The 26565-nt window shown below is 44.2% G+C and overlaps 1 protein-coding gene across 1 annotated transcript; it reads right to left on the bottom strand.

The window, feature by feature from the left end:
- Positions 1-14960: 14960 nt before the first annotated feature.
- LOC121970470 lies at positions 14961-16874 on the bottom strand. The gene is made up of 4 exons (XM_042521228.1): positions 16728-16874; positions 16419-16494; positions 16015-16318; positions 14961-15763 (listed from the first exon to the last, which is right to left on the bottom strand). Exons 1-4 carry the CDS (start codon positions 16797-16799, stop codon positions 15508-15510), a joined length of 708 nt encoding a protein of 235 aa, XP_042377162.1. The 5' UTR covers positions 16800-16874; the 3' UTR covers positions 14961-15507.
- Between the last annotated feature and the right edge of the window lie 9691 nt (positions 16875-26565).

Here is a 26565-nt window from a genome sequence, read left to right as displayed (position 1 = left end):
CGGTTGATGAGTCTAGAGAGCTCAGAATGTCATGAATTTGTGTTTTAAAAAAAATCATTGATCACAATATATTAGGTCAAATTAATGTTTGAAGACTTCGATATAATCAAGAGAACTAGTGGAACACATAGAAATTTATTTCATGTCATTCCAAGCTCTTTAGGTCCCCATCAATCGATTTCACACTTTTATTTTTATTTTAAATTTTTTCCCATTCTACGATGAATCCATAGATTTATTGCATATATTAATGGGCATATTTTTTAAAAAATAAAGTGTCTGAAATCGGTTGATGGATCTAGAGATCTTGGAATGACATAAAATCAGTTCCTATATATTCCTCTAGTTCTCCTAATTATATCCAAGTCTTCAAACATTCATTTAACCTAATATATTTAGATCACTGATTTTTTAAACTTGCATGTGTCTGAAAAATTTAATTCGTATTTAAAAAATCACTGATCTCAATATAGTAGATCAAATTGATGTTTGAAGACATGAATATAATCATGAGAACTAGAGAAACATATATGAAATAGTTTCATATAATTCTAAGCTCTCTAGGTCTATCAACTAGTTTCAAATATATTTTTTTTTTTTTATTTTTACCCATTCTATGATGAATCTATGGACTCGTCGTAGAATGTAGATTCGTCGTAGAATGGGCATTTATTTTAATAAATAAATATATCTGAAATCAATTTGATCCTGTCCGAGAGCTGAGTCGATGGACGCTGGGGATGTGGCGCTCTTGTTGACTGGTTGAAGACTCTGAAGACGTAGATCTCCTGCTGACGTGGACCTGCAAGCACAACGCCGAGCCAGGGAGGGGTTCCCCGGCGATGGCCCTCTGACGCTCAAGTAAGATCTCCGGTGGAAAGAAGTAGAGCAAAGAGGAAATGAGAACTGTAGCTACAGTAAAGAAATGAGCATACCTCTGTCTAAGTCTGGGGGTCCTTATATAGGGCTCCCCTGAGGTACGTGCACACTCCTCAAAGCATACCTGGAGTGGATGTGTCAGAAAAGCGTGTCTGACGCTATACCTTAATAATACGAGCATATCCTTGACATGGCAGTGGAAGTTTCCACCATATGATTCTCTGTCTGACCATGCTGCCGACCATGCCTCTTGTCGGCGACACTGGTCCCTAAGAAGATATCGTCAGCTACTTCCTTTGTCCCTTACCGGGCCGAGCGGAGGAACCGCTCGGCTAGTGCCTTCCAGGTGCCACCAAGGCTGAGCCAATCTAGATGTCCGCTCGGCCGGTGATTTGATGTTCGACTCTCCCTTGTCAGGCTGAGGCTCTTTCACCTGCCAGGTAGAGGCCGTATCCCCTGCTCGGCCGGGCGGGATAGACGCTTGGCTCCTGTCTTTCCCTGCTTGAGTTTCATGAGCATCGGAAGCTCGATGTTTGATCGAGCTGTCGAAGTGTCAGGCCGGTTACTCTTCCTGCTGCTCAGGAAGGTAGTTCGCCCGATCGGCCGCCTGCCCAGGACTTTGACCCCCAGCCAGGCGGGCCCCACCTTACCACCAGATCACATGCCTTCCCTTCAAGTCTAGTCGAAGAAGGCTGAATGTCCGACTGACTGGACGAAATTAGTCCAATGTTCCATCGCTCACTTGGTCGTGCTGCTGAAGAGGGTCCGATCGGCTCCTCGCCGTTGATCGGCGGAGCGTATGCCGGTACTTAATGCAAAATTCACCGGGTCCTGGTCCGCGGGAGGTCAAAGCTGATGTTCTACGGATCGCCTCGGAATTCGCACAAATCACTGTCATTAAACCGAGCACGCAGCCATGCCCGGTAATGGAGCCCCTTAAATGCGCCCCTATAGGTGAATGCCACGTGTCACCTCCGCCGTCACCACGCGCTCGGTGCATTAGAGGTGATGTGACGCGCAACGGTTCAAATTTGACGGTAGGATGCCTGCGTCGATTCTCGTGACCTAGATCAGATGGCTCCGCTCAACCGAGCTCGATCTTTATAAAGTCGCTATGCCAACTTCTGTTTCATTGTTGCTGCCTTCATGCTCGTATGCTCCAGCGATTGTCCGCGTTCAGTGCTCCGGCGATCCCCGACTATCTACCCCAGCACTCCCCTTTCCTGTAAGCTTCCACTTCTGTTCCTTCCTCTTCCTTTCTCGCCCTTTAGTGTTTTCCAGTGTTCCGCCATTTTGTCCGGTGAACCTCCTCTCTGTTTTTTCGGCGCTCTCTTTAGCGAATCCTTCTGCTTCTTTATTTTTCGATCATGGCCAGTTCCTCCCAGCCAGTCGACCTTGCCCCTAGTCTCTGGTATACCACCATGGAGACCAGGTTTGATGCAGCCAACATGGCTCACCTTATTAACGCTTTCGACATCTCGCTCGACCACAAGATTGTCCTGGTCGGACCGTCCGATCGGCCACACAACTCGCCGACCGGCACTATCTGTTGTTGTTGTGTTTAGCACTAACGATCTAACTCGAGTTTTGATGAATGATAAAATAGGTTAAGTTAGTTTCGTCGTTATATAACACTCTGACCGAGTGTGCAGGAGAAGCCCAGATAGGTCGACGGCCTGGCCAGATGTCTGGCACGAAGCCCAGCTAGGTCGACGGGCCGACCAAATAGCTGGCACGAAGTCTAAACGGGTCGACGGGCTGACTGGACGTTTGGCACGAAGTCCAGCTAGGTTGACGGGCTGATCGGATAGCTGGCGCGAAGTCCAGACGGGTCGAAGGGCTAACCGGACGTCTGGCAGGTAAGTGAAGGTAAGTCACTGGAGGGGAGTAACTGTGAGGACGCGTTCCCAGGAAGGGAACATTAGGTGTCGATCCGACTTAGACTCATTTCGAAACTCTAAGTCGAGATCTTGACTAGATTCCGATTTAGGAGAGACGGAATCTAATTAACACTCTTTTTGTTAAACTATAAACTGTGCTAATAATCTATTTTACAAGAGATATAAGTGCCTCAGACTAACGTTTTCTTGCAGGAAAGAAGCTGCTAGAAATCAAGGTCCGGGCGCCCGGAAGGTACCCGGGCGCCCAGAAGGTACCCGGGCGCCCAGAGGCAAAGTTTTATTCCCAACGTCGCTGTGCCATGTGGAATTCGTTGGTTGGCTCGGCTACGTCACTTCAAGGTGCCCCGAAGGGCTGCGGGCGCCCCGAACCTCCTTTATAAGGAGGGTCAAGGTTGAAGCTCAAACAACAACTGAAAACCTGCTCTCCTACGCTTCTGCGACGTTGTGAAAGCTCTCCGACAAAGCTCTGTTCTTTTTCTTCTTATTGTTTATTGTCGGTATTTTCTTTCTAGCATTTTTGTACTTAATTTTTGTAATCAATATTCGAATTGCTAGTGATTGCCCATCGAAAGCACCCTTGCGTGCGAGCCTTGGAGTCGGAGTCGTCAAAGGCTCCGAACCAAGTAAATTGACTTTGTTAGTATTGTTTTTACTTTTCCGCTGTGTTACTCGACGAAATTCTAAATCGATATTCACCCCCCCCCTCTATCGACTTTCATGATCCAACATCTGTTTCTTCCGAGACCAGTTTGTGGCCGGTCTCCAGTTTCCCATCCATCTGTTCATCGTCGAGGTTTGCAACTATTTCCGAGTCTCACTCGCCCAGCTTGTTCCCAACTCTTTCCGCCTGTTATGCGGTGTGGTCATGCTATTCACAGTGCATAACATCCCTCTTAAGCCTCAAATTTTCCACTACTTTTACTACCCCAAACAGTCCGAGCTGGGCACCAACCTGTTCCAATCCCGCATTAGTCTGGTCTTTTTCGACAAGATGCCCTCCTCCAACAAACACTGGAAGGAGTACTTCTTTTATTTGAGACTCCCTAAGCTGCCCCACTTCCGAACTCAATGGCAGACCGCTCTGCCACCCCCGCTCGAGCTGAAGAGATATAAGATTCAACCGAATTACCTCCATGCTACTAATATGTTGACCGGGCTGAAGTTCAACATTCACAAGTTGTTGCCAAAGGGAGTGATGTACATGTTCAGGCTGAGTCCGAACCGAGTGAAGCTCCCGAGCAGCCTAGGTATGAAATTTCTTAACCTTCTTCCTTGGAGTCTGACTGATTCTGTTCTTCTTTTGCAGTCGGCATCATGATGCGTGCTCGGGCAGCCAGTATAATGAAGGCTAAGCAAGTTGAAATTGAAGCAGCTGCGGCCAGGGAAATGGGGTGGCTCGGCCTAACCCTTGTCGGCTCACAAGAGGGCACAACTGAGGAAACTGCGGGTGACAGGACAACCGAGCGGACACCCAGCGTAGGAGGGGCGACCGACCCAGGATCGGTCGGAGAGGTGCCACCTGTTATTCCTGCTAAGGGTTCGAGCTCCTCAGGTGATGAAGTGTCGCTCACCTGCAAGAGGCGCCGAACGGACGCACCTTCCCGATCCGCCACTTCAGCCATCCAAGCCTCTACGGGGGGAGGCGTCCCATCTCCAGCTCCCGCAACAGTGGAGGCTACTTCCTCCAATCAGACTTCGTCCGTGGCTGAGCTGCAGGAGCCGCTCCCCGTTCATCCAATTACCTCCCTTCCTCCAGCTAGGCGAAGGATAACCCAATCCGCCACTCTTCCAGTCCCTCCTGCTCAGGCCTCCGGCCCGTCTACCTCCGCTCAATCGGCGCCAGGCGAGAAACAATCCATCACTGCCACCCTTCGCCTGCCGATTGAGGATCTTCTCACGCCAGGCGACCAGCCCAGCTCTCCTCAGCATCAGGTTTACATCCGGGGTCGACTCGCCCGCATTTGGGAGGAGGCAAGGGCACGGACGACCATGAAACCCCCGGGCGCACTAGCTGACAGCCATCTGGAGATGTCCATCGGGGTTAGTATTTACAAATATCAGCTCATAAGTTACCTCTGTTCGACACTAATTTTTGCTTACAGTACTGGGTGGAGAATATCACCATGTGCCAACGGCTGGACCAAGTGGAGAATGAGCTAAAGAAGCTCAAAATTTCTAGGGAAGCCTCCTCCTCCTAGGGGCCACCGGTCGCCCATTTGAAGGCCGAGCTAGAGAGGGCTTAACAACTCCTCGCTGAGGAGCAGCAGAAGTCGGCCGAGTAGGCCAGCCGGCTCGGCCAGATCGAGGCACAACTGAAGACTTTTGACAGGAAACTTGATCTGGCCTCCACGAGGAAACGACGGGTCATTGTCGATCTGGAAGAAAAGAACAAAGAGGCCTGACAATTAGTCGAGGATCTGAAGAAAGTAGAGGACTATCTATCTGCCGAGCGGGAAAGTCGTTCGGCCAAGGAAGCGGAACTTCAGGATCAGGTGAAGCGTCTAGAAGAGGAGCTAGGGGCCTCTCGGGCTACTCTGACTTCCTATCAAGCAGCCGAGCTGAGTCGCTTCGCGGCTCTGAAGCAACAGTACCTCCACTCCGAACCATTCTTGGAGAAGGCGACCAACCGGATCGTCCACTCCTTCGAGTTGGAGATCGATGCTACGCTTCTCCAGCTTAAGACGAACGTCCATATCTCCGAAGCTTTCTCCGACAAGGATGTCGACCAAGTCCAGCTTCTCAAGTCCATTCCTGACGAGACCTTCGACTATATTAAGTGAGCGAGAGGTCGATAGAGTGTGTTTATTGGCCTTGACTGTACTCATGTCGTTCGGCAGTGCTTATTAATGAATTATTTTTGCGCCTTTTTCATATACCATCTGTTTGTCAAGTATTTGGATGTATAGTTCCGATCGGGTATTACCGTACGTTTGTATTGGAATATCCTCTGGGTTTATACCTCCAGGGTTTATAGTCGCTGCTCGACTTTAGGTTTTGGTGTCTCCGCTAGACGATTTTCTAAGGTCAGAGTTTGGGGTCGCCGCTCGACGATCTTCCGGGTGGATATTTATAGTCGCCGCTTCGACTCTGGGGTTTAACGTCGCCGCTCGACGGTCTTCCGGGTGGATATTTATAGTCGCCGCTTCGACTCTGGGGTTTAACGTCGCCGCTCGACGGTCTTCAAAGCGGGGTTTTTATAGTCGCCGCTTTGACTCTAGGGTTTAACGTCGCCACTCGACGGTCTTCAAGGCGGAGTTTTTATAGTCGCCGCTTCGACTCTGGGGTTTAACGTCGCCGCTCGACGGTCTTCAGAGCGGGGTTTTTATAGTTGCCGCTTCGACTCTGGGGTTTAACGTCACCGCTCGACGGTCTTCAGAGCGGGGTTTTTATAGTCGTCGCTTCGACTCTGGAGTTTAACGTCGTTGCTCGACGGTCTTCAGAGCGGGGTTTTTATAGTCGTCGCTTCAACTCTGGGGTTTAACATCGACGCTCAACGGTCTTAAGAGCGGGGTTTTTATAGTCCCTGCTTCGACTCTGGAGTTTAAGGTCGCCGCTCGACGGTCTTCAGAGCGGGGTTTTTATAGTCTCCGCTTCGACTCTGGAGTTTAACGTTGCCTCTTGACGGTCTTCAGAGCAGGGTTTTTATAATCGCCGCTTCGACTATGGAGTTTAACGTCGCCACTCGACGGTCTTTAGAGCGGGGATTTTATAGTCGCCGCTTCGACTCTGGGGTTTAACGTCGTCGCTCGACGGTCTTCAAGCCGGGCTGACCACTCGACAATAACTTTGTAAACCCTTGCTTTTGATTTTAATCCAGTAGCCAAAGGGCGTAGAAAAAATGGAGATTACACGGCCTTAATTATATCAGTGCACCTTTCATCCAGCTCGGTATGGCTGGAGGTGGTTTGCATTCCACGGACGCTCTAGCCTCTGCCGGTCCTCGTCCTCTAGGTAATAAGTGCCCGATCGGTGCTTTTCCATGACCTTGAAGGGTCCGACCCAAGGAGCCTCTAGCTTGGTGATGTCATCGACTGGCTTCACTTTCTTCCATATGAAGTCGTCGACCTGAAAAGATCTAGGTATTACCCTTTGGTTGTAGTTCTAGCGCATCCTCTGTCGGTAGACCGTCAACTGAACGATTGCTCTAGCATGCACCTCGTCCACCAAGTCCAGCTCTAGGAGTCTCTGCTCGGCATTGTCCTTGCTATACTGCTGCACCCGATCGGATTCGACTCCGACTTCAACAGGGACGACTGCTTCACCTCCATAAACCAAGTGGAACGGGATCACTCCCGTCCCCTCCTTCGGAGTTGTGCGGATTGCCCAAAGCACGCCAAGAAGCTCGTCCGCCCAGCTGCCTCCGACGTGGTCGAGATGAACTTGAAGAATTCGCAGAATCTCTCGATTGACGACTTTAGCTTGCCCGTTGCTTTGGGGATATTCTACGGAGGTAAATGCCTACTAAATCTCGTACCCTTCGCACCATTCTCTAAGATGTTGTCCAGCGAACTGTCTTCCGTTGTCGAAGACGAGCCGATGCGGGATTCCGAACCGACATATGATGTGTTGCCAGATGAATTTCTTAACCATTTGCTCTGTTATTCTCGCAAATGGCTCGACCTTTACCCATTTGGAGAAGTAATCTACTGCGACGAGCAGGAACTTTCGTTGGTCATTCGCCATAGGGAAGGGCCCCACTAGTCGAACGGGCAGGATACTACGGACGTCTTCATCTCCTTCGTGGGTCGGTGCGAGAGGTTGTGGTACTTCTGGCAGGACAGGCAAGTGGACACTATCCGAACGACATCTGATTGGAGGGTTGGCCAAAAATATCCGGCTAGCAATATCTTTCTAGCCAATGACCTACCGCTTGGGTGACCTCCGTAAGTTCCATGATGCACCTCCCGTAGGATGTAGTCGATGTCTTCTGGCCCGACGCATCTGAGCAGGGGTCGGGAGAAAGTTTTCTTGTATAGTTGATCCCCAATCAGCGTGAATCTTCCTGCCCTCCTTCTCAATAGGTAGGTTTCCTCCTGATCAGACAGCGTAGTCCCTGATCGCAGGAACTCTATCAGCACCGTCCTCCAATCGTTTGGGAAGGTGAGCATTCGGTCGATGTGCACCACAAAAGATACCTGCTCGATCGGCTGAAAATAATAATCGTGATATGGAGCTGACTAGCTTAGCCAGCTCGTCTGCACCTTGGTTCTCCGCTCGGGGTATCTTCTGAATAACCACCTCTCGAAAGCTAGCCTTTAGCTTTTCAAAGACCTCCGCGTAGAGCTTGAGTCGAGTGTTGCTTACCTCGAATGTCCCAGTGAATTGCTGAGCGGCCAACTGGGAATTCGAGTGAATCAAGACCTTGATCGCTCCGACATGCCGAGAGGCTTGTAGGCCTGCTATGAGTGCCTCGTATTCGGCCTCGTTGTTGGTTGCCCGATATTCAAGCCGAACGGACAGATGTATCCGTTCTTCCCAGGGGGAGATTAGTAGCACACCAACTCTGCTTCCTTGTTGAGTGGACGATCCATCCACATATATTCTCCAGGTGGCTTCTGGCTCGAGATTCTGTACTTTAATGACAAAGTCCGACAAGGACTGTGCCTTGATGGTCGTTCGAGGTTGATACTGTATATCGAATTCTCTAAGCTCCGTAGTCCACTTGATCAGTCGCCCGAACGCCTCTGGATTAAGGAAGACTCTTCACAGAGGGTTGTTGGTCATTACTACGATTGTATGTGCAAGGAAATATGGGCAAAGCCTCCGAGCGGCAAACACCAAAGCAAAGACAAGTTTCTCGAGACTAGTGTAGCGGGATTCAGCATCTTTTAAAATATGGCTCAGGAAATACACTGGTTGTTCTTCATCGTTCAGCCTCACCAACGCCGAGCCGACAGTGTGCTCGGTCGAGGACAAATAAATGCGAAGCAGCTCACTGGTAGTTGGCTTAGCCAACATAGGCAAAGAATTAAGATATGCTTTTAGTTCTGCAAACGTCCGGTCGCACTCCTTGTCCCATTGGAACTTGGTAGCTCGACGCAGTATCTTGATGAAAGGAAGGCTCCGGTCGGCAGACTTAGAGATGAACTGAGACAAGGCAGTTATCTGACCGGTGAGGCGTTGAGTTTCCTTCAAATTCCTTGGTGGAGGCATATCATGCAGCGCCTTCACCTTATTAGGGTTCGCCTCGATGCCCCACTCGGTGATGATATAGCCGAGGAATTTTCCACCCTTTGCGCCGAATAGACACTTACTCGGGTTCAGCTTGATTCCATATGTGTGGAGCGTCTGGCAAGTTCCCTCTATATCTGCATAGAGATCGGCAGCTCGGGGAGACTTGATGAGTATATCGTCGACATATACCTCCATGTTTCGTCTGATCTGCTTCCGGAACACCTTATTCATGAGCCGCTGGTAAGTAGCCCCAGCATTCTTTAGTCCGAACGACATCACGTTGTAACAGTAAGTGTCGTCCACCGTGATGAAGTTCACCTTCTCTTGATCCTCCTGGGCCAGCGGCACTTGATGATACCCCTGATATGCGTCCAGCATGCATATCAGCTCGCACCCAGCTGTGGAGTCCACCATCTGGTCGATTCTTGACAGTGGGTAGAAGTCCTTCGGGCAGGCCTTGTTAAGGTCTCGAAAGTCAATGCAAACCCTCCACTTATTGCTAGGCTTCGAAACCAGCACCACATTCGCGAGTCAGCTCGGGAACTGTACCTCTCGGATGTGGCTAACTTCCAGTACCTTCTCTACCTCAGCTCAGATGATCCGATTCTACTCGGCGCTGAAGTCCCTTTTCCTCTGCTTCACCGGCCTGACATCCGGTCGGATGTGAAGCTCGTGCTGCGCTACGCTCGGGGAAATGCCAGGTAGCTCATGTGTGGACCAGGCGAAGACATCATGATTTTGCTGAAGGCATCTAATCAGCTTGGCCTTCTGTTCAGCTTGCAGGTCGAACGCTACGAAGGTCGTTGCTTCTGACCGGTCGGGGTGTATCTGCACCTCCTCTTTTTTTCATAAACTAAAGTAGGAGTTTTTTCGGTTATGGTGTTTACCTCGAGTTAGGGAATTTTTCGAATGAACTTAGCCTCCGCCTTCACCATCTCGACGTAACAGCGCCGAGCAGCCAGTTGATCTCCTTTGACTTCCCCAACCCAATCCTTCACGGGGAACTTGATCTTCTGGCAATAGGTAGAGACTACCGCCCTGAATTCGTTGAGGGTCGGTCGGCCCAGGATGACGTTCGGCCCAGGATGACGTTATAGGCTGATGGGGCGTCTACGATGATGAAGGTGGTAGTCCTGGTCCTCCGGAATGGCTCTTCTCCGAGTGATATGGCCAACTTTGTTTGACCGATCGGCTGGACCTCATTGCCGGTGAACCCATGCAAAGGGGTCGTCATCGTTAACAACTCGGCCCAGTCGATCTAGAGCTGGTCAAAGGCCTTCTTGAAGATGATGTTGACCGAGCTCCCTGTGTCAATAAATATGTGATGGATAGTGTAGTTGGCAATTACCGCGCGAATGATGAGGGCGTCGTCGTGCGGCACTTCAATCCCATCAAGATCCCTAGGGCCAAAGCTGATTTCGAGTCCGCTCGCCCTCTCTTGGCTGCATCCTACAACATGGTTGGAGTCTCCGCTGGTTGGTCCACCAGCTATGATGTTGATCTCACCTCGAGCAACGTTGCTTCGGTTCTCCTCCTCCCAAGCGGCGTGCCTCACTCGCTCGTGTGACGCTTGGGTGCGGTCGTCACTCCTTGCTTAATGATGATGCTTCCGTTCGAGTGACCGCCTGGTCTCCTATCGCCGTCTGACACTCGGTTGCTTATATCACAGTTCGGGAGAAGGTGATCGGCAGCGATAACTCTTGGGAGTAGGCTGAGCGACCGCAAGGACTCCTTGACAATCACGGGTGTTGTGGGTTGTCGATTGGTGGAAAGTACAGAACATAGAAGTCCATACCTTTCCCTTGGGCTTTGGCCGCTCGGCAGCCACATGTTGGATGGTGTGTGGCCTTGCTTCCTAATGCGGTCGTGCCGCATCAGCTCGGGGTCCTCTCGGAGGCTGGTGGATGGTCGACGGCCTTCATTCGGCGTGCACCGGTGTTTCTGCTGGTGCTTTTTTCCATCGGGTCGCCTGAGCTTCCTCCACATTGATATATTCGCTGGCCTTCCTCAGTATATGGTCGTAATCGTGGGGCGGCTTCCTTGTTAGCGAGCGGAAGAAGTCCCCGTCGATGATCCCTTGAGTGAAGGCATGCATCATAGTTTCATACGAGACCGTGGGGATGTCCATGGCCGCCTGGTTAAAGCGTTGAATGTAGGCTTGTAGAGTCTTCCTCGGCCCTTGCTTCATGGAGAACAGACTGACGCTAGTCTTCTGATAGTTCCTACTGCTCGCGAAGTGGTGGAGGAAGGCCGTTCGGAAGTCCTTAAAGTTCTGAATCGACCCGTTCGACAATCTTCAAAACCAATGTTGTGCCGAGCCGGATAACGTAGTGAGGAAGACTCGACACTTAACTCCATCTGTGTATTGATGAAGGGTTGTGGCGTTATCGAACTTGCCAAGGTGGTCGTCCGGATCAGTCGACCCATTGTATTCACCGATCGCCAAGGGTGCGTAGTGCCTTGGCAGAGGATCCTGCAGAATTACCTCAGAGAATTGGCAATTGATCTGCTTGGGGGATGAGTCAGCTCGGGGCGCTTTGCCCTTTCTTGCGTCTCGAGTAGGATTTTCGTCTGATGAAGACCGGTCTTGATTCGCTTGTGCGATTTCAGATGGCGTTTGGAACAAGGCCCGATGGAATGGAATCGGGGCGGGCGGCACCTCTGCTTGCGTGCCGGTCAGACCTTTGTTTTGACCCCAAATAGAGAGTTGCTCTGGTCAATCTTCCTGCGCTGCTTGGCCTCCAAACACTGATGTTGCTTGTTGCGCTAGCCGATCGGCTAACGCCTTCTGTTGCTATTCTACTATCTTGGCTACTCTCGCCTGGATGAGCGCGTTGAGTTCTTCCTGAGAGAGTGTCACGGTGTGCTGACGTACAGCTTCTTCCATCTCCTTGGCTCGGATTCAGGTGCGTTCCTACAGACGGTGCCAAATTTGATCATGTCTGAGAGCTGAGTCGATGGACGCTGGGGATGTGGCGCTCCTGTTGACTGGTTGAAGACTCTGAAGATGTAGATCTCGTGCTGATGTGGACCTGCAAGCACAACGCCGAGCCGGGGAGGGGTTCCCCGACGATGGCTCTCCGACGCTCATGAGCAAAGGTCGTATCCCCTGCTCGGCCGGGTGGGATGGATGCTTGGCTCCTGTCTTTCCCTGCTTGAGTTTCATGAGCATCGGAAGCTCGGTGTTTGACCGAGCTGTCGAAGTGTCAGGCCGGTTACTCTTCCTACTGCTCAGGAAGGTAGTTCGCCTGATCGGCCGCCTGCCCAGGACTTTGACCCCCTACCGGGCGGGCCCCACCTTACCACCGGATCACAATTGATGGACATAAAGAGTTTGGAATGACATGAAATCAGTTTCTATATGTGTCTCTTGTTCTCCTGATTATATCAATGTGTTCAAATATTAATTTGACCCAATATACCTGAAACTAAGATTCTTAGTACATGATTAAATTAGCACCATCTGTGGGAAACCTATACCTGAAACCAAGATACTTTGATGGATGACGCTGGAAAAATCATCGGAAAGCTCAATCCCGTCAAAAAGAATAGTGAAAAATGTTGATCAGCGGAAACCTCCACCTCTAAAGCTATAATCGGCATCCCATTTTCTCTGGTCGACTTCAACTGCCAATCTGAGCGGTTGCACATGCAACCTTCCTATTTGCATGCATAAATCCAAAAGTTGTCCAAAAAAATTAATTCATGTTTAAAAAATCATTGAACCTAATATATTAAGTCAAATTAATATTTAAAAGTATGAATATAATCAAGAAAATTAGATAAATATATAGGAACTGATTTTATATCATTTTGAACTCTCTAGGTCTATCAACCGATTTCGGACACTTTTATTTCGCAAAAGTTACAGTTTAGAGTACATCAATTAAGTATAGTAAGAAAATATACCAACAATTTAAGAATAGAAAATTCGAAGCTTCAGGTCGTCGGTGTCTTGCTACAGCTTTATCGGATGGTTCTTTGAGTAGTGTATGGAAGATGGATCACGTTTTCATTGTACTTAGTTGATGTTGCTCGAGACTGCCTTATAAAGCCCATGGAGAGCGCCTCCAACACCATGGAGGGTACCCTCATCCGCGCCAAATCCGCAGCGTAGATGAGCTTCGATCAAGTAGCTGCCTATCCACCTGAGGGCGCCTCTAAGGCCATGGAGGGAGCCCTCGCGCCAGGTCCAGGGCGCCCTCAAGCTCCATGAGGGCGCCCTCAGGCCTTGCTGTGAGGTCGTCTCTGTATGCGACCCGAGGCGCCTCCAAGCTCCATGGAGGGGGCCTCGGGTACTGTTCATCCGAGGCAAGGATGTCCAATTCGCTTCCTGCAAAATACGTTAGTTCAACAAATCAACATACCCTACAAAACAAAGTTAGCACAATATAGATATGTAAAATAAAGTATTTGATAGTCATCAGACTGTCCGGTTCTGATTTTGGATTCCCGACCGAAAATCCTAGGTCAAACCGATGCCTACTATTCCCTCACCGGGGAACGCGTCCTCACCTACTCCACTTAAGAGGGTTTACCTATTGCCAGACCGGTCCTCTAGACCGACTGGACTTTTGCTTAGCGCCCGAGGCTCCAGGACTCTCTGCTGGACGTTCGCTCCACGATCCGCCCAGTCTTTCACTTGGTTCGCGATACCAGGACTTTCCATCTAGAGTCCCCGACTCTAGGACTTTTGCCCAAAACCCTCGACCCGTTAAGACTTTCCGCCTAGGGTTATCACCCCTTAGGACCTAGGGTTACTACCCCCTAGGGTTTTTCACCTGCCTAACCGCAGCTAGGACTTTTGCCTAAGTACACTTAGGACTTTTCTGAAAACTCATTCAAACATGTTAGATCATAAATAACCTTAACTTTGAACCCTTTGCCATTATCTAAACTTAGGTTCAATCGTCGGATGCTTTCCGCACCAACACTATATGCATGTCAAGCAAGGATAAATATCATGCAAATTGAATATACCTCTGAGAAACTAGACCTAACTATTAGTTCATATACAAATCTAATTATAATATTATCCAAGCTTTAAAAAGCAAAGGTGATAGTCATAAACAAATATTGCAAATCTTTGGTACTATCTGTGAAATTACTAGACCATAAAGCTCTATAGGTCATATCTTAGACAGATGTGAATAACATAATAAAACAATTTGGAAGAGCAAAGAACAGTCATTATTTGGACCAACCACTATAATCAGGTTGGGGCACTGTTCAAAGTACAAAGACCTATAGAAATATGAACCTAAGTTAAAAGATTGTAGTGTGAACAATGTCTCAATAAGAAAACAAAAGTCAAATACAATCATGTTACAAATACATGACACTTGATGACCCACATTTTCATAAAGTGTTTAAGGGCCACTACAAATACAAAAACTAGTAACCAAATCCAAATCCAAATCCAAATGAACTAGATTCTACTTTTAGGGTGGCCATTTCTATTGTGGAAATAACTTATATGTGTGGAAGTTTCAAGGAATTTCATAAGAAAAATTAATTGTTTCCTTTGTTTGGTGGTGAGGTGAGCAAAAATTCTTTTCTCTTTTCAATCCTTGTTATTTTTTTCTTCACCAGATTGGGTGGAAGGTCACTCAATTGAGTGGAACGTAAGCTAGATTTGTGTGTCTGTTCTGCTCAAGGGAACATCACATGATCAAGTGGAAGGGGGCAGAGTCGCTGAGGCATTGGGGATGAGATAATTCAAGGAAAGTGTAAAGAGGAGCAAATCGAGATATCTAAGAATGAAAGCTATAATTGTTGCTAATGATAGTAAAAGTTCTTTGAAAGTCCTATGAATTAAATCAAAATCAATCACCGATCAAGAAATCTGAAGTTCTAACCCTAGACAGTCATTGATCCTCTTAATTCCAACAAATCTTCAACGAAATCAAGAAGAAAAGGGATTGAAAATGAATCTTGAATTCTAGCCATTATTGATCATTGATCCTATCGATTTCAACCAGAATGGAATCACAATCTTCAACAAAGTTGGAGGTTTGAATGTTATCCTCAAAAAGAGCAATTTCATTGAGCCAATACGTACACAGTAATTTAAAACATCGAAGCGGGCGAGAGAAGAAACGGGTACTGCGAATGAATGGAAAACCTAGTCGCCGATCCTTGCCATTCTGAATCCGAACTTGACGGACGATGCGGAGTTGGACAAATCGCCAAAAAACTCTTGCCTCAGCATTTGCCGCATGCCGTCGGTGACCTTGTTGGCCAGATTGGAGCTGGATGACTTGCTGCAGAAGGCCATGTGGGTGGTGATCGCCTCCTCGAGGACTCCGGCGGTGGTCTACGTTGCCTCTGGCTCAGCTTGTCACGCATGGCTTCGGCCTCCGCCGATGGCATCCATTGCGAACAATCTCCCTTTTGCCGAGTTTGAATTCACAGAGTGATATATATATGCCCTACCCAGGCAACTCTGACCATAACTCCACCAAAAATTACAGCTAAAAAAAACACTTCATACATAACTTTTAATGTTAACAAACAATTTTAAATATTTATTTTATTTCTAACTCCACCATTACTACCACCCCTGCCATAAATTTTTACTGTGCTCCATTGTGATTTTGGTATCAGCAACTTCTGGCACTCGTGACACAATTTCTTGCAATGCCCGTACTTGTGACGTTTTACGCTGAATGTTGTCCATGGTCATTATTGTCCTATCTCTGCCATTGTGGTAATTTCCGGAGTCCGTTTCTTTTTCATCATGGTAGAGTACCTCCGTACGTCGAGCAGCAACTTCGGGAATCGACATCTCAGGGATCTTTCCTACCCAGCTGAATCAAATATTTATGAATAAATTTAATATTTAATTTATTAAAAAATTTATTTAAGTTAATTTAATATATATAAAATTAAATAAATAAATAAATTTAAAAATTTTTAATAAATAAATAAATATAAAAATTTTATTAAATTAAATAAATACATTTAAATTCATATATATTTAATTTTTTAATATTCACAAATAAAAATTCTAAATTATTCATGTATAATATTCCTAAATAAAATTTATAAATCATTTTACCTAAAGTATTCTATCTCAACATCATTATTATCAATAACATTTGCAAAAAAATCTTCTTCATCATCTTCTTCTTTTTCTTTTTCTTTTTCTTCTTCTTCATCATCATCATCAATAATTGGCTTAATTGAATCAAGTTCAATAATTGACTTGATTGCATCGTTGATCGCATCGCCCCTCTCATTTTCTAACTCCATTTTATATTCCTGAGTATGAAGGTAACCCATGATCATCATCATTCCCAATATCGCCCGATTGGATGGTGAAAACAAGAGAGGTAATCCAATAAATAAAAGAGATAATCCCCCTGGAAATCAATCACAGATAGAGAGAGATGTTAATTAAATGCCCATTGCATGATAATAACAGAATAAAGACTGCTCTTTTATGCAAGGAACCAATCACACCTTTAAGCTTTTCTAAGTCACTTTTTGTCTTTTCGAAACAGATTTCTGGAGTAACTATCCCGAGCCTCCGCGGCGGCTGCGAGAAAAATATAGAAAACGTAGGCTTATCATGCATGAAGCTTATTTAATTTAAACAAAACTCCACCGCTAGCTAAACAAATTAATAGACTAGTGTCAATCCCCGAATTAAACAACTAAGCACCGATCGATTTAACTCTGTCACAGCTATATATATATATATATATATAATTCGGAGAGAATTTTAAGATTTAATTAATTATTTCCAAAAGACGAGAAAGAACTCTTCACCTCCATCATCTCTTTACTAGTTCGCGAAACGGGCTCTGACGAAGACGGCTGAGAATCGCCCACCTTCTCCATTTCGTTATTTGATAGATGAGAGGACAGGGAGAGTCCCTTTATTTATAGAATATCTTAGAAGAAACTTCCTAGAAGCTGCAGCTCGATAATGAATGAAACAAGAAACACGTTTTACGATTTCAATAAAGTGAAACACCCTTTTCACATTTGCTAAAATTTATCGTAAAAGATACGAGATGATTATATTCATCCGACCGTCTCCGGAAACATATCCCTAGTAGATCTATCGCTTTTAATTAATTAATTGGAAGGGACCACGTTTAACATTAAAGTTGTCTAGCATAGCTGTTGTCGGATTGCTGAGCAGAGGATATGCCGACACTAAGTGGGGTGAAAGTTTCCTACAACCGCGTGACACAGAGATGATCTGCTCGGATAAGGAAGGTTGTTAGATTGTCAGCATCAAGTACATGAACATCGTGCGCTAATAGGAAGGTTATCAGGGTTAATATTAGTTCTAAGAGCCAATTATGAGATGATTGATACGTCTAGATTAGATTCATTGAGTCAGACTTAAGTGAATCCAACCATATGGATTGAGTCTAATCCAAATTAGACTTGAGTTACACTCAAGTGAATCTATTTACTAAAGAGGATTAATGGAGATTAATGAACATTAAAAAAAGTTAATTTCAAAATTGATTATTCATTCAATTTCGAAATTTGAATTCAAGAATGAATAATTCGAAAATGGCCTTAATGGAGTGTTAATGCTCATTAAGTTTCATTAATGCTCATTAAATATATTCATTAGATGGAGTACAAAAGAATTTTTTTTCTCATTTTCGAAGTGTGGATTTCATTCTTCTTCTTCTCTCCTCTTTCTTTGGCCGAAACTCACTAGAGGCTTACTAGCACAACCTTGAGTATTTGTTTTCTCCATTTTCTTGTGTTCGTATGGATACCAGAAGAGGCACAGACACGTGATCGTGCTAAGATCCTTGCTGTCGGAAGTTCGTGTTTACACATCAAAGGTATAACTCTGTATTAACAAAAATTAGTATATGTCTTTTTTTCTTTCACATGGATCTTCTGAAAGAATCTAGTATAGTTTTCCACTGTGCTTTTTACATGTTTAACGCTCTAGATCCTTATAGTGGTATTAAAGCCGCTTGAGAAGACGTATACTAAGTTGTAGTTAAATTTTTATATGCGATATAGAAATTACATGAGATGTTTACTATGATTTGCATGATTATGAGTCTTTGTTTTTATTGGGAATGAAATAGTTTGTATTGAACAAACTAAGAGATATAGCAATTTTCATACATGTTATAAACGCGTGCTATAGCCAATTTCGTTTGATAAAAATAAACTACCAAGGTCTTGGCCAAAAACTATTGTGAACAGCAAGGTTTCAGCCTAATTGTTATGAATAGCAAGGTCTTAAGTTTTGTGGGCAGCAACTCATATAATGAGTATGCAAAATCATTTTGAAGGGCAACAACACACGACGACCAAGAAAGCACTTGGAGAAGATGCTTTGACCTAAGTTGACCTTTCGATCTTCTCATTGACTTAAGAAGATCGTAGATGATGAGACCATAATCATGTCACATTTAATTTAGAATATATGTTGATGCGTGTCATGATTATGTGTGATGCATATGTAGTTTAATCATAATTAGGTCCTTTTAATATGCCTACCAAAGTTTGATATTCATTTTTACCTAGATCAATTGTAGACATGTTTGCTAAAGTAAAATGACCCAATTTATCATGGTAGAGTACGATAGGACAATTGTGATATCCAACTATATATTAAACTTTGGGTATGACTTAACTAGGCTACCTCAATTAGATTGAGAACTTAGAGGCATATCCCATATGTTGGAAAATTAAATGAACAAACAGATTGTTCATCTAGCTATACAAGAGTTACATTTGATATAATTGGTACAAGTTGTCTACCTACATTATACGAGTCTTGAGCGATTAGCCAAAGTCAACTCAAGATGAGGTATAATATGGATCTTGTCCCACATGAATACCATCGTGATTAGATTTGGAGCTAATAGCATGGGTAAAACTACATCCATGACTTGCTCCTACCAAGCTTTACAATTCAGTGGAAGAATCATTTAATTAAAGGTTTAATTAAATGATCTAAATATGATATTTATTTCTATATTTTATTGTTGTAGATCACCATGTCATCAAATACGTCGAATACTCTCTCTCTATTATCTGCCCTTGATAAGGACAAGCTCAATGAGCTAATTTCCTGCACTAGTTTGGAAACTTGAGAATAATTCTCAAGTAAATAAGAAAACTGTATATCTTAAAGCAGCATATTCTCGAAACACCCTCTCATTATTATCACTAGAGCTAATAAGGATACTTATAAGAAGACACTTTTTATCTTTTCGAATCAGATTTCTGGAGTACCTACCTCGAGTCTCCGAGGCGGCTGCGAGAAAAATATAGAAAACGTAGTTTTATCATGCATGAAGCTTATTTAAACAAAACTCCATCGCTAGCTAAACAAATTAATAGACTAGTGTCAATCCCCGAATTAAACAACTAAGCACCGATCGATTTAACTCTGTCACAGCTATATATATATATATATATATATATATATATATATATATGGATTCCTAGCTTACACACAAGCCACAATACGTGATCAATTAATACGCTAGCTACATGGTTTCAGAAATTAATTCGGAGAGAATTTTAAGATTTAATTAATTATTTCCAAAGGACGAGAAAGAACTCTTCACCTCCTTCATCATCTCTATACTAGTTGGCGAAACGGGCTCTGATGAAGACGGCTGAGAATCGCCCACCTTCTCCATTTCGTTTTTGATAGATGAGAGGGCAGGGAGAGTCCCTTTATTTAAAGAATATCTTAGAAGAAACTTCCTAGAAGCTGCAGCTCGATAATGAATGAAAAATAAATCACTTTTTACGATTTTAATAAAGTGAAATACCCTTTTCACATTTGTACAAATTTATCGTAAAAGGTACGAGCTGATTATATTCATCCGACCGTCTCCGGAAACATATCCCTAGTAGATCTATCGCTTCTAATTACTTGGAAGCTAAGGGACCACATTTGTCTAACATAAAAGTTTATGTTTGATGAATCCGTACAACAATAAATTACAATGGACATGGTGGATCTCGGACCCGAGAGCGGGTCAAAAGTAAGTCGAGGTCAGAGGAGCCATTTGAGATCGTCAGCTGAGGTGGCCGGTCAAATATACCATTTGACTTGAACCACCCGATCGAGCGAACCCATAATTCGACCGGCCAGTCGGTTGGAGCGAAGTAAACCCCGACGATAGAAGGACCGAGCTCATCCAAACAAGAAAGCCGATCGGCCATAGCGACCGGTCGAATTGAGAAGGGACTTGGTCGGTTGAACGGTCGGGTAGGGAGGATCTCCTGGCCAAGTTCCTAGTGGTTTCGGCTAGTTTGACGATGTTTTGCTTCTTCCGCGTTACTACCGAGAGTTTTGGACAGAGTGTTGGTGTGTTTTAAGCCATTGATCGAAGATGCCTTTATTTTTCCTATGGCTTCCAAAATGCTGGAGTGATCAGGAAGGTGTGGATTTAATTCGATGATGTTCTGTTCCACTGAATTTCGACGAGTGGATTCAACTCGATGTTGTTGTTGCTCTGCTTCTTTGATTAGTTGTGGATTTTGTGTGGATTCAAGTTTAATTGACGATGCTATGCTCTCTCAGTTCCTGCCAAAGAATTTCTGATCAGATTTTCAGTTGAAGTGTGATTTGATTGTCGGTGTTTTTCTTTCTCCTTATGCGTCTGAAATTTCGATACAAGCAGGTGAGTTATTCTATTATCGTTGAAGTGCTCGGTTCTTTCATTTGGTTTTGTAATATGTCCTCTGGATTCATGTTTTCAATGATAGATCAATTCTTGTGAACTGCCCGCTATCTTGTTATGCATAATTTAGGATCTTGTACACTTATACTCTTATGTTTATACATGATTGTTGGATATGGAAAGGTCCTTGTGTACATGTATGCTTATGGAATGGTTGAAGTGTGCTAATAAGGTGAGGATAACATAATGCATATGTCCACATGTGGTGACAGTACAAGATGGGTGCTCCGGGATGAGCTCCGGGGAGGACCCTTTCAAACATAACTGATAATGTAATTTATGTTAGCTTCGGCTATATGACTGTATATTCTCCTAGGAGGTACCTCTAGGGTTATGATCATAAATCAAATGAACAAGCTCAAATGATAGTTACCACAAGTGTGATATATTCATCTTTACTAGTGGTGTAGATTTCTTTTTCTGCTTCAGGTGTTTCCATCTATATCGTATTTAAGTTTGTATTCTATATTTTAGCTACTGATCATTCTTCTTATGGATGTCATATTTTCATATTAAGATGTTCTTGCTGGGTCTATAAACTCATGATGTATATAATATAGGTGAGGGAGACATCCCCAAGGTATTATGGAGAGCATGCACACAGAGTAGACGAGGAGGCGGGATGGCACCTCGACACACTGTCCGGGAACCTTTAGGAGTGTTGTGTCGATTCTTGTTTTCTGTGGAGTCCGTTCTTTGCATGTATAAGGAGACGTGTTGATGTCTCTATTTTCCCTTTTTTCTTTGCTCAAACTCTTTGGATCATGAAACTATGGTTTGGGTTGGTTATAGTGGTTTAGGTATGATGAGATTTTCTACTATATTTTTTTTACAGCAATGTTTGAAAGGGTTTATTATTTGATTGAATGTTAGTCTTCAAGTTTGCGGGTAAAGGTTACAAATTTTTGTTATGGGTCCCCGATACGTGTGGTAAGTTAAGGGTCTTTTCAATTGGTATCAGAGCAGTCACTTCTAAAGGACAGTGTGTGCATGTCATCTCGTCAAGAATTCGACTACTTCTGCTTTCAAGTTTGTAAGATTTACTTTATTATAGTCCTGAATTCGATTTGGCGATTTGGCTATGATATGAATAGTATATAAATATGCATGTATGAAGTAATGATGAGCTTATGTTGTGATGTACATGTTATGACTGCCAGAAGGAACAATAGCGAGACTGGTGGCCAGAACAATTAGTTCTTAGCAGGACTTACCGTGCTCTTACAGGAGCACAATTGCATCCATGGGGAGCAAATCTAGCAATTGTTGAGAGTTAGAGAAAATAAAAATGCACATAGTTGTCCCACAGCCAATGTGAACCCAGTTTACAGGCAATTCAGGGAGCTTGGTCCGGCAGAGTTTAAGGGCGCTACCGACCCTATCGTTGCGGAAGGATGGATCTGATCACTAGAAGCAATCTATGACTTCATGCAGCTCACAGATGCTAACAAGGTTAGGTGTGTCATATTCATGCTGTGGGACGATGGCCAAATATGGTGGGAGGGTGCACGCTCTGCGATAGATTTGACTACATTGACCTTGGATGGATTCAAAGAAGTGTTCTATGGGAAGTATTTCACGACCGATAGTAGAACTTGATTGGTAAGGGAATTCTTAGAGCTGCGCCAAAGGGACATGATAGTGGCTGAGTATGTCAAGAAGTTTGAGAGGGGACAATACTTTGTACCCATAATTACAAGACAACTGGTAGAAGAGCTGAAGTATTTTATCGAAGGGTTGAGAGATGCAATTCGACATGATGTCAAGCTGAGTCGAGTCACCACATTCAGAGAGGTAGTGGACCAAGCTCTGATGTCAGAAATGGATCAGAATGATATGATCAAGGAAGCGCAGAACAAGAGAGTAGGATATCAAGGAAGGAAACAACAAGGGCCGAGTAGGAAGAAGACTGTTCCTGCTCAGTTCTAAGGCAAGCAGCAGCAGTATCGGACACAACCACGACTGCGACACCAAGGATCACGATCAGTGGATAGCACTACTTCTAAGGTGGACGACAGAGTTCAGTGTCCCAAGTGTGAGAAGGTTCATGCAGGACAATATCTGATGGGTTCAAATGTTTGTTACATGTCAAGAAGTCAAGGCATTTTGCTAAAGATTGTTGGAGCCGATCAAGGAAAGAGTGTTTGCGATAACACAAGAGCAGGTGGATCTGGATTATGCTATTATCACGGGTATGATTTCTATAGCCAATTTACCTACCCATGCATTAATAAATTCTGGAGCTACCCATTCTTTTATATCTATGGCCTATACTGTAAAATTGGACATCACACTTGATCGAATGGCTATGGGATATAGCGTTTCCTTACCTTCTTGAGAAGAATTGCACAGCAATAGTATAGTAAGGAATTGTCAGACGTTGATGCAAAGTCGTACGGAGTATGTAGAATTTATTGTTCTGGAAATGGCAAATTTCGATGTGATCCTAGGGATGGACTGGTTGACTCGGCATGAGGCTATCATCGATTACAAACAACTGATGGTCAGGTTGAAACTACCAAATGATGAATCCTTTGATTTTAATGCAACCCCAAGACCTAATCTCCTCATATCATTACAGTGTGTAAAGCCCAACGCATGATGAGTAAGGGATGTAACGGATTCCTAGTCAATATCCTGGTTAAATTTGAGATGTGTAGATCGAGTATGGAGGAAGTGGAGGTGGCACGGGATTTTCTAGAAGTATTTCCAGACAACATCATAGGATTTCCCCCTGTTAGAGAGGTGGAGTTTGGGATAGAATTGATACTTGGAACCACTCCAGTGTCTAAAACACTGTACCGATTGCCACCCATAGAAATGAAAGAATTAAAGGAGCAACTGCAGGAGCTACTGGACAAGGGTTTCATCCGACCAAGTGTGTAACCATGGGGAGTGCTGGTGTTATTTGTGCGCAAGAAGCATGGGACAATGCGTCTGTGCATAGACTACCAGGAGCTGAATCGAGTTACAATCAGGACTAAATACCCACTGTCCAGAATTGATAATCTATTTGATCAACTACAAGGGGCAACGTTATTCTCAAAAATTGACTTGAGGTCTAGTTACCATCAAGTAAAGGTAAAAAAGGAGGGTGTCCATCAAATTTCATTCAAAACTCGTTACGATCACTACGAGTTTCTGGTTATACCATTTGGGCTTACTAATGCTCCAGTGTAGGATCGATGCGTGCTAGAGGGGGGTTGAATAGCACTCGTGGCTTTTTCACTTGTTTTCACAAATCACAGAGTTGAAATGCAGCGGAAATATAGAAATAACAAATAGTCACAAACACTAAGATTTACTTGATTTAGAGCCTATGACGCCTTCTACTCCAAGGTCGCGATCATTGATCGCTTTCATTGAGCAATCACTATAATATCCATAAACATTTAGAAGTACTAATTGTTGAGTTTTTCGGGCAGCGAAAATCGCTTTTTCGCGTCGCGAAAATCCCGAAAGCCCCTAGCCAACGGATCCGTGCAAAGAAAAGTTTGAAAACATACGAGTACGAGTTTCTACCTAGATCTACACTTAGATCTACAAGGGAAAAAGGTTATACCTTTGAAGCGAAGCCCTTCGCGTTCCCGCTAGTCCAAATGGTGCCGGATCTCGAAGTTGTCAACGTAGACAACTCTCTATATGTATCCACACGAACACGTAGATGGAAAATCACACAAAAGATGTGCTAGCACCTTTTGATGATTCGGCCAAGTTGGGGAGGAGAGGGAGAGGGAGAGCTAGAGGAAGGAGATGAAGTGAATTGCCTTAAATGAGAAAATGAATTCTCATTCACAACAAAAGTGGCCGACCACTTTCCCAAAGTGTAACCCCCATTTTTGCATTAAGTGTGGCCATTAAGAGATTTGTAACCTCCATGAGGTGGCACACACATGTGCTAAACATGATGATGTGCCACCTCATCATTGGCCACTTAATGCCAACTCACCAATGAGGTGGCATAAAGTCAAGTCAAACTTGACTCTTCATCTTCCTCTCAAGTCAAGTCAAACTTGACTTAATCTCTCTCATGGTTGATCTAATCCAACCATTTAATTCAAGCCAATTTAATATAATGAATCTAATTCATTTAATTAAATTGATTCAATGAGTCATAATCTAAATTAAACTCATTGAACACATGAATCAACTTGAGTCCAACTCAATTAGCCCAATTAGGATTACTCTTAATCCAATTTGATTCATCAAATGAATCTAATCCTTTTGGTTCATCATATGAACCTAATCTCCATCTAATTATCCTTAGTGTGTGACCCTATAGGTTCTTGTAACGTTGGCAATGCCCCTAAACCCATTTAGGAGCATAAGTAATGAGCGGTATCTAACAACACATCATTACTACCCAAGTTACAAGAATGTTGAGATCCAACATCACCTTGTGGCTATTAATTGTGACTCCTCACAATATATAACAAGTGTCCTTCTATCCTAGACATCTAGATTGATCAATGTGAGGCATAGACCGTGTCATCCTCTAATCAATCTAAATCTTGAACTCCAAGTAGACTCACTCAATCAAATGAGCTCAATATCCTATATTGACTCATTTGGGCATGGCCATGCACTTCGTGGTCTCACTCTATCAAGAATATCGATGTCTCTCCCGTCATATAGGAGGGATAGATCCCATCTACATCACTCACATCCCTCTGCATAATTCGTTACATACCCAGTAATCACCTTTATAGTCCACCCAGTTACGGGTGACGTTTGACGAAACCAAAGTACATAACTCCTTATGTAGGGATCCATGGTGACTTCAGGTCCAAGGACTAGTAGTCATACTAATATCCACATGAGAAAGTATATGACACTCATATAACGATCCATGATACTTTCTCATGGCGGGTCATTCAGTATACATTCTCCAATGCATACCCATGTGTCAACTTGATATCTCTATATTCATGACTTGTGAGATCAAGTCATCGAGTTGACCTACATGCTAGTCTTATTGCATTAACATTATCCCTGAATATTAATACTCGACTAGGAATGATTAAGAGTAGTGTTCCCTATATCATCTCACTATCGATTCAACCAATCGATTGATATAGGTAAGAACCTTCTACTCAAGGATGTTATTATACTTAGTTTATTTGGCACCAATACAAGTAAGTATAATAACCAAAAACCAAATGTCTTTATTTATATAGAATATGATACAACAAGTCCATAATACAATCATCAAATAATTGGCTCTAGGGCTCTAGCTAACAATCTCCCACTAGCACTAGTGCCAATCAGTGTAGGCTCTAAGCCCCAATGACCTAGTGTGACCATCATGCTTCCTCTGTGCCAAAGCCTTGGTCAAGGGATCTGCGATGTAGCAAAGAGATGTCTTTCCCAATGAGTAGTATGTCAGCCACATACAATATGAGGAAGACAACTATGCCCCCTACAACCTTCTTGTAGACACAAGGTTCATCTTCGTTCTTGATAAAACCAAACTGTTTGATTGCATCATCAAATCGAAGATTCCAGCTCCGAGAAGCTTGCTTTAGTCCATAAATGGACCTATGCAGCTTGCATACTCTGCTAGTATGCTTTGGATCTACAAAACCCTCAGGTTGTGTCATGTACACATCCTCGAGTAAGTTTCCATTCAGAAACGCTGTTTTGACATCCATCTGCCAGATCTCGTAATCATGGTAAGCTGCAATAGCAAGCATGATCCGAATGGACTTAAACATCGCTACTGGAGAAAAGGTTTCATCATAGTCAATACCATGAATCTGCTTGAAACCTTTAGCTACCAAGCGACCCTTATAGATAAGTCCATCCATGTCAGTCTTTCTCTTAAAGACCCACTTACACCCTATGGGTTTTACCCCTTCAGGTGGATCAACCAAAGTCCATACTTGGTTGGTGTACATGGATTTCATTTTGGA

The sequence above is a fragment of the Zingiber officinale genome, chromosome 1B (assembly GCF_018446385.1).
Source record: "Zingiber officinale cultivar Zhangliang chromosome 1B, Zo_v1.1, whole genome shotgun sequence".
NCBI classification, from domain to species: Eukaryota; Viridiplantae; Streptophyta; class Magnoliopsida; order Zingiberales; family Zingiberaceae; genus Zingiber; species Zingiber officinale.
Note: the sequence above shows the minus strand (reverse complement) of the source record. Positions and strands in the feature narration are given on the sequence as shown.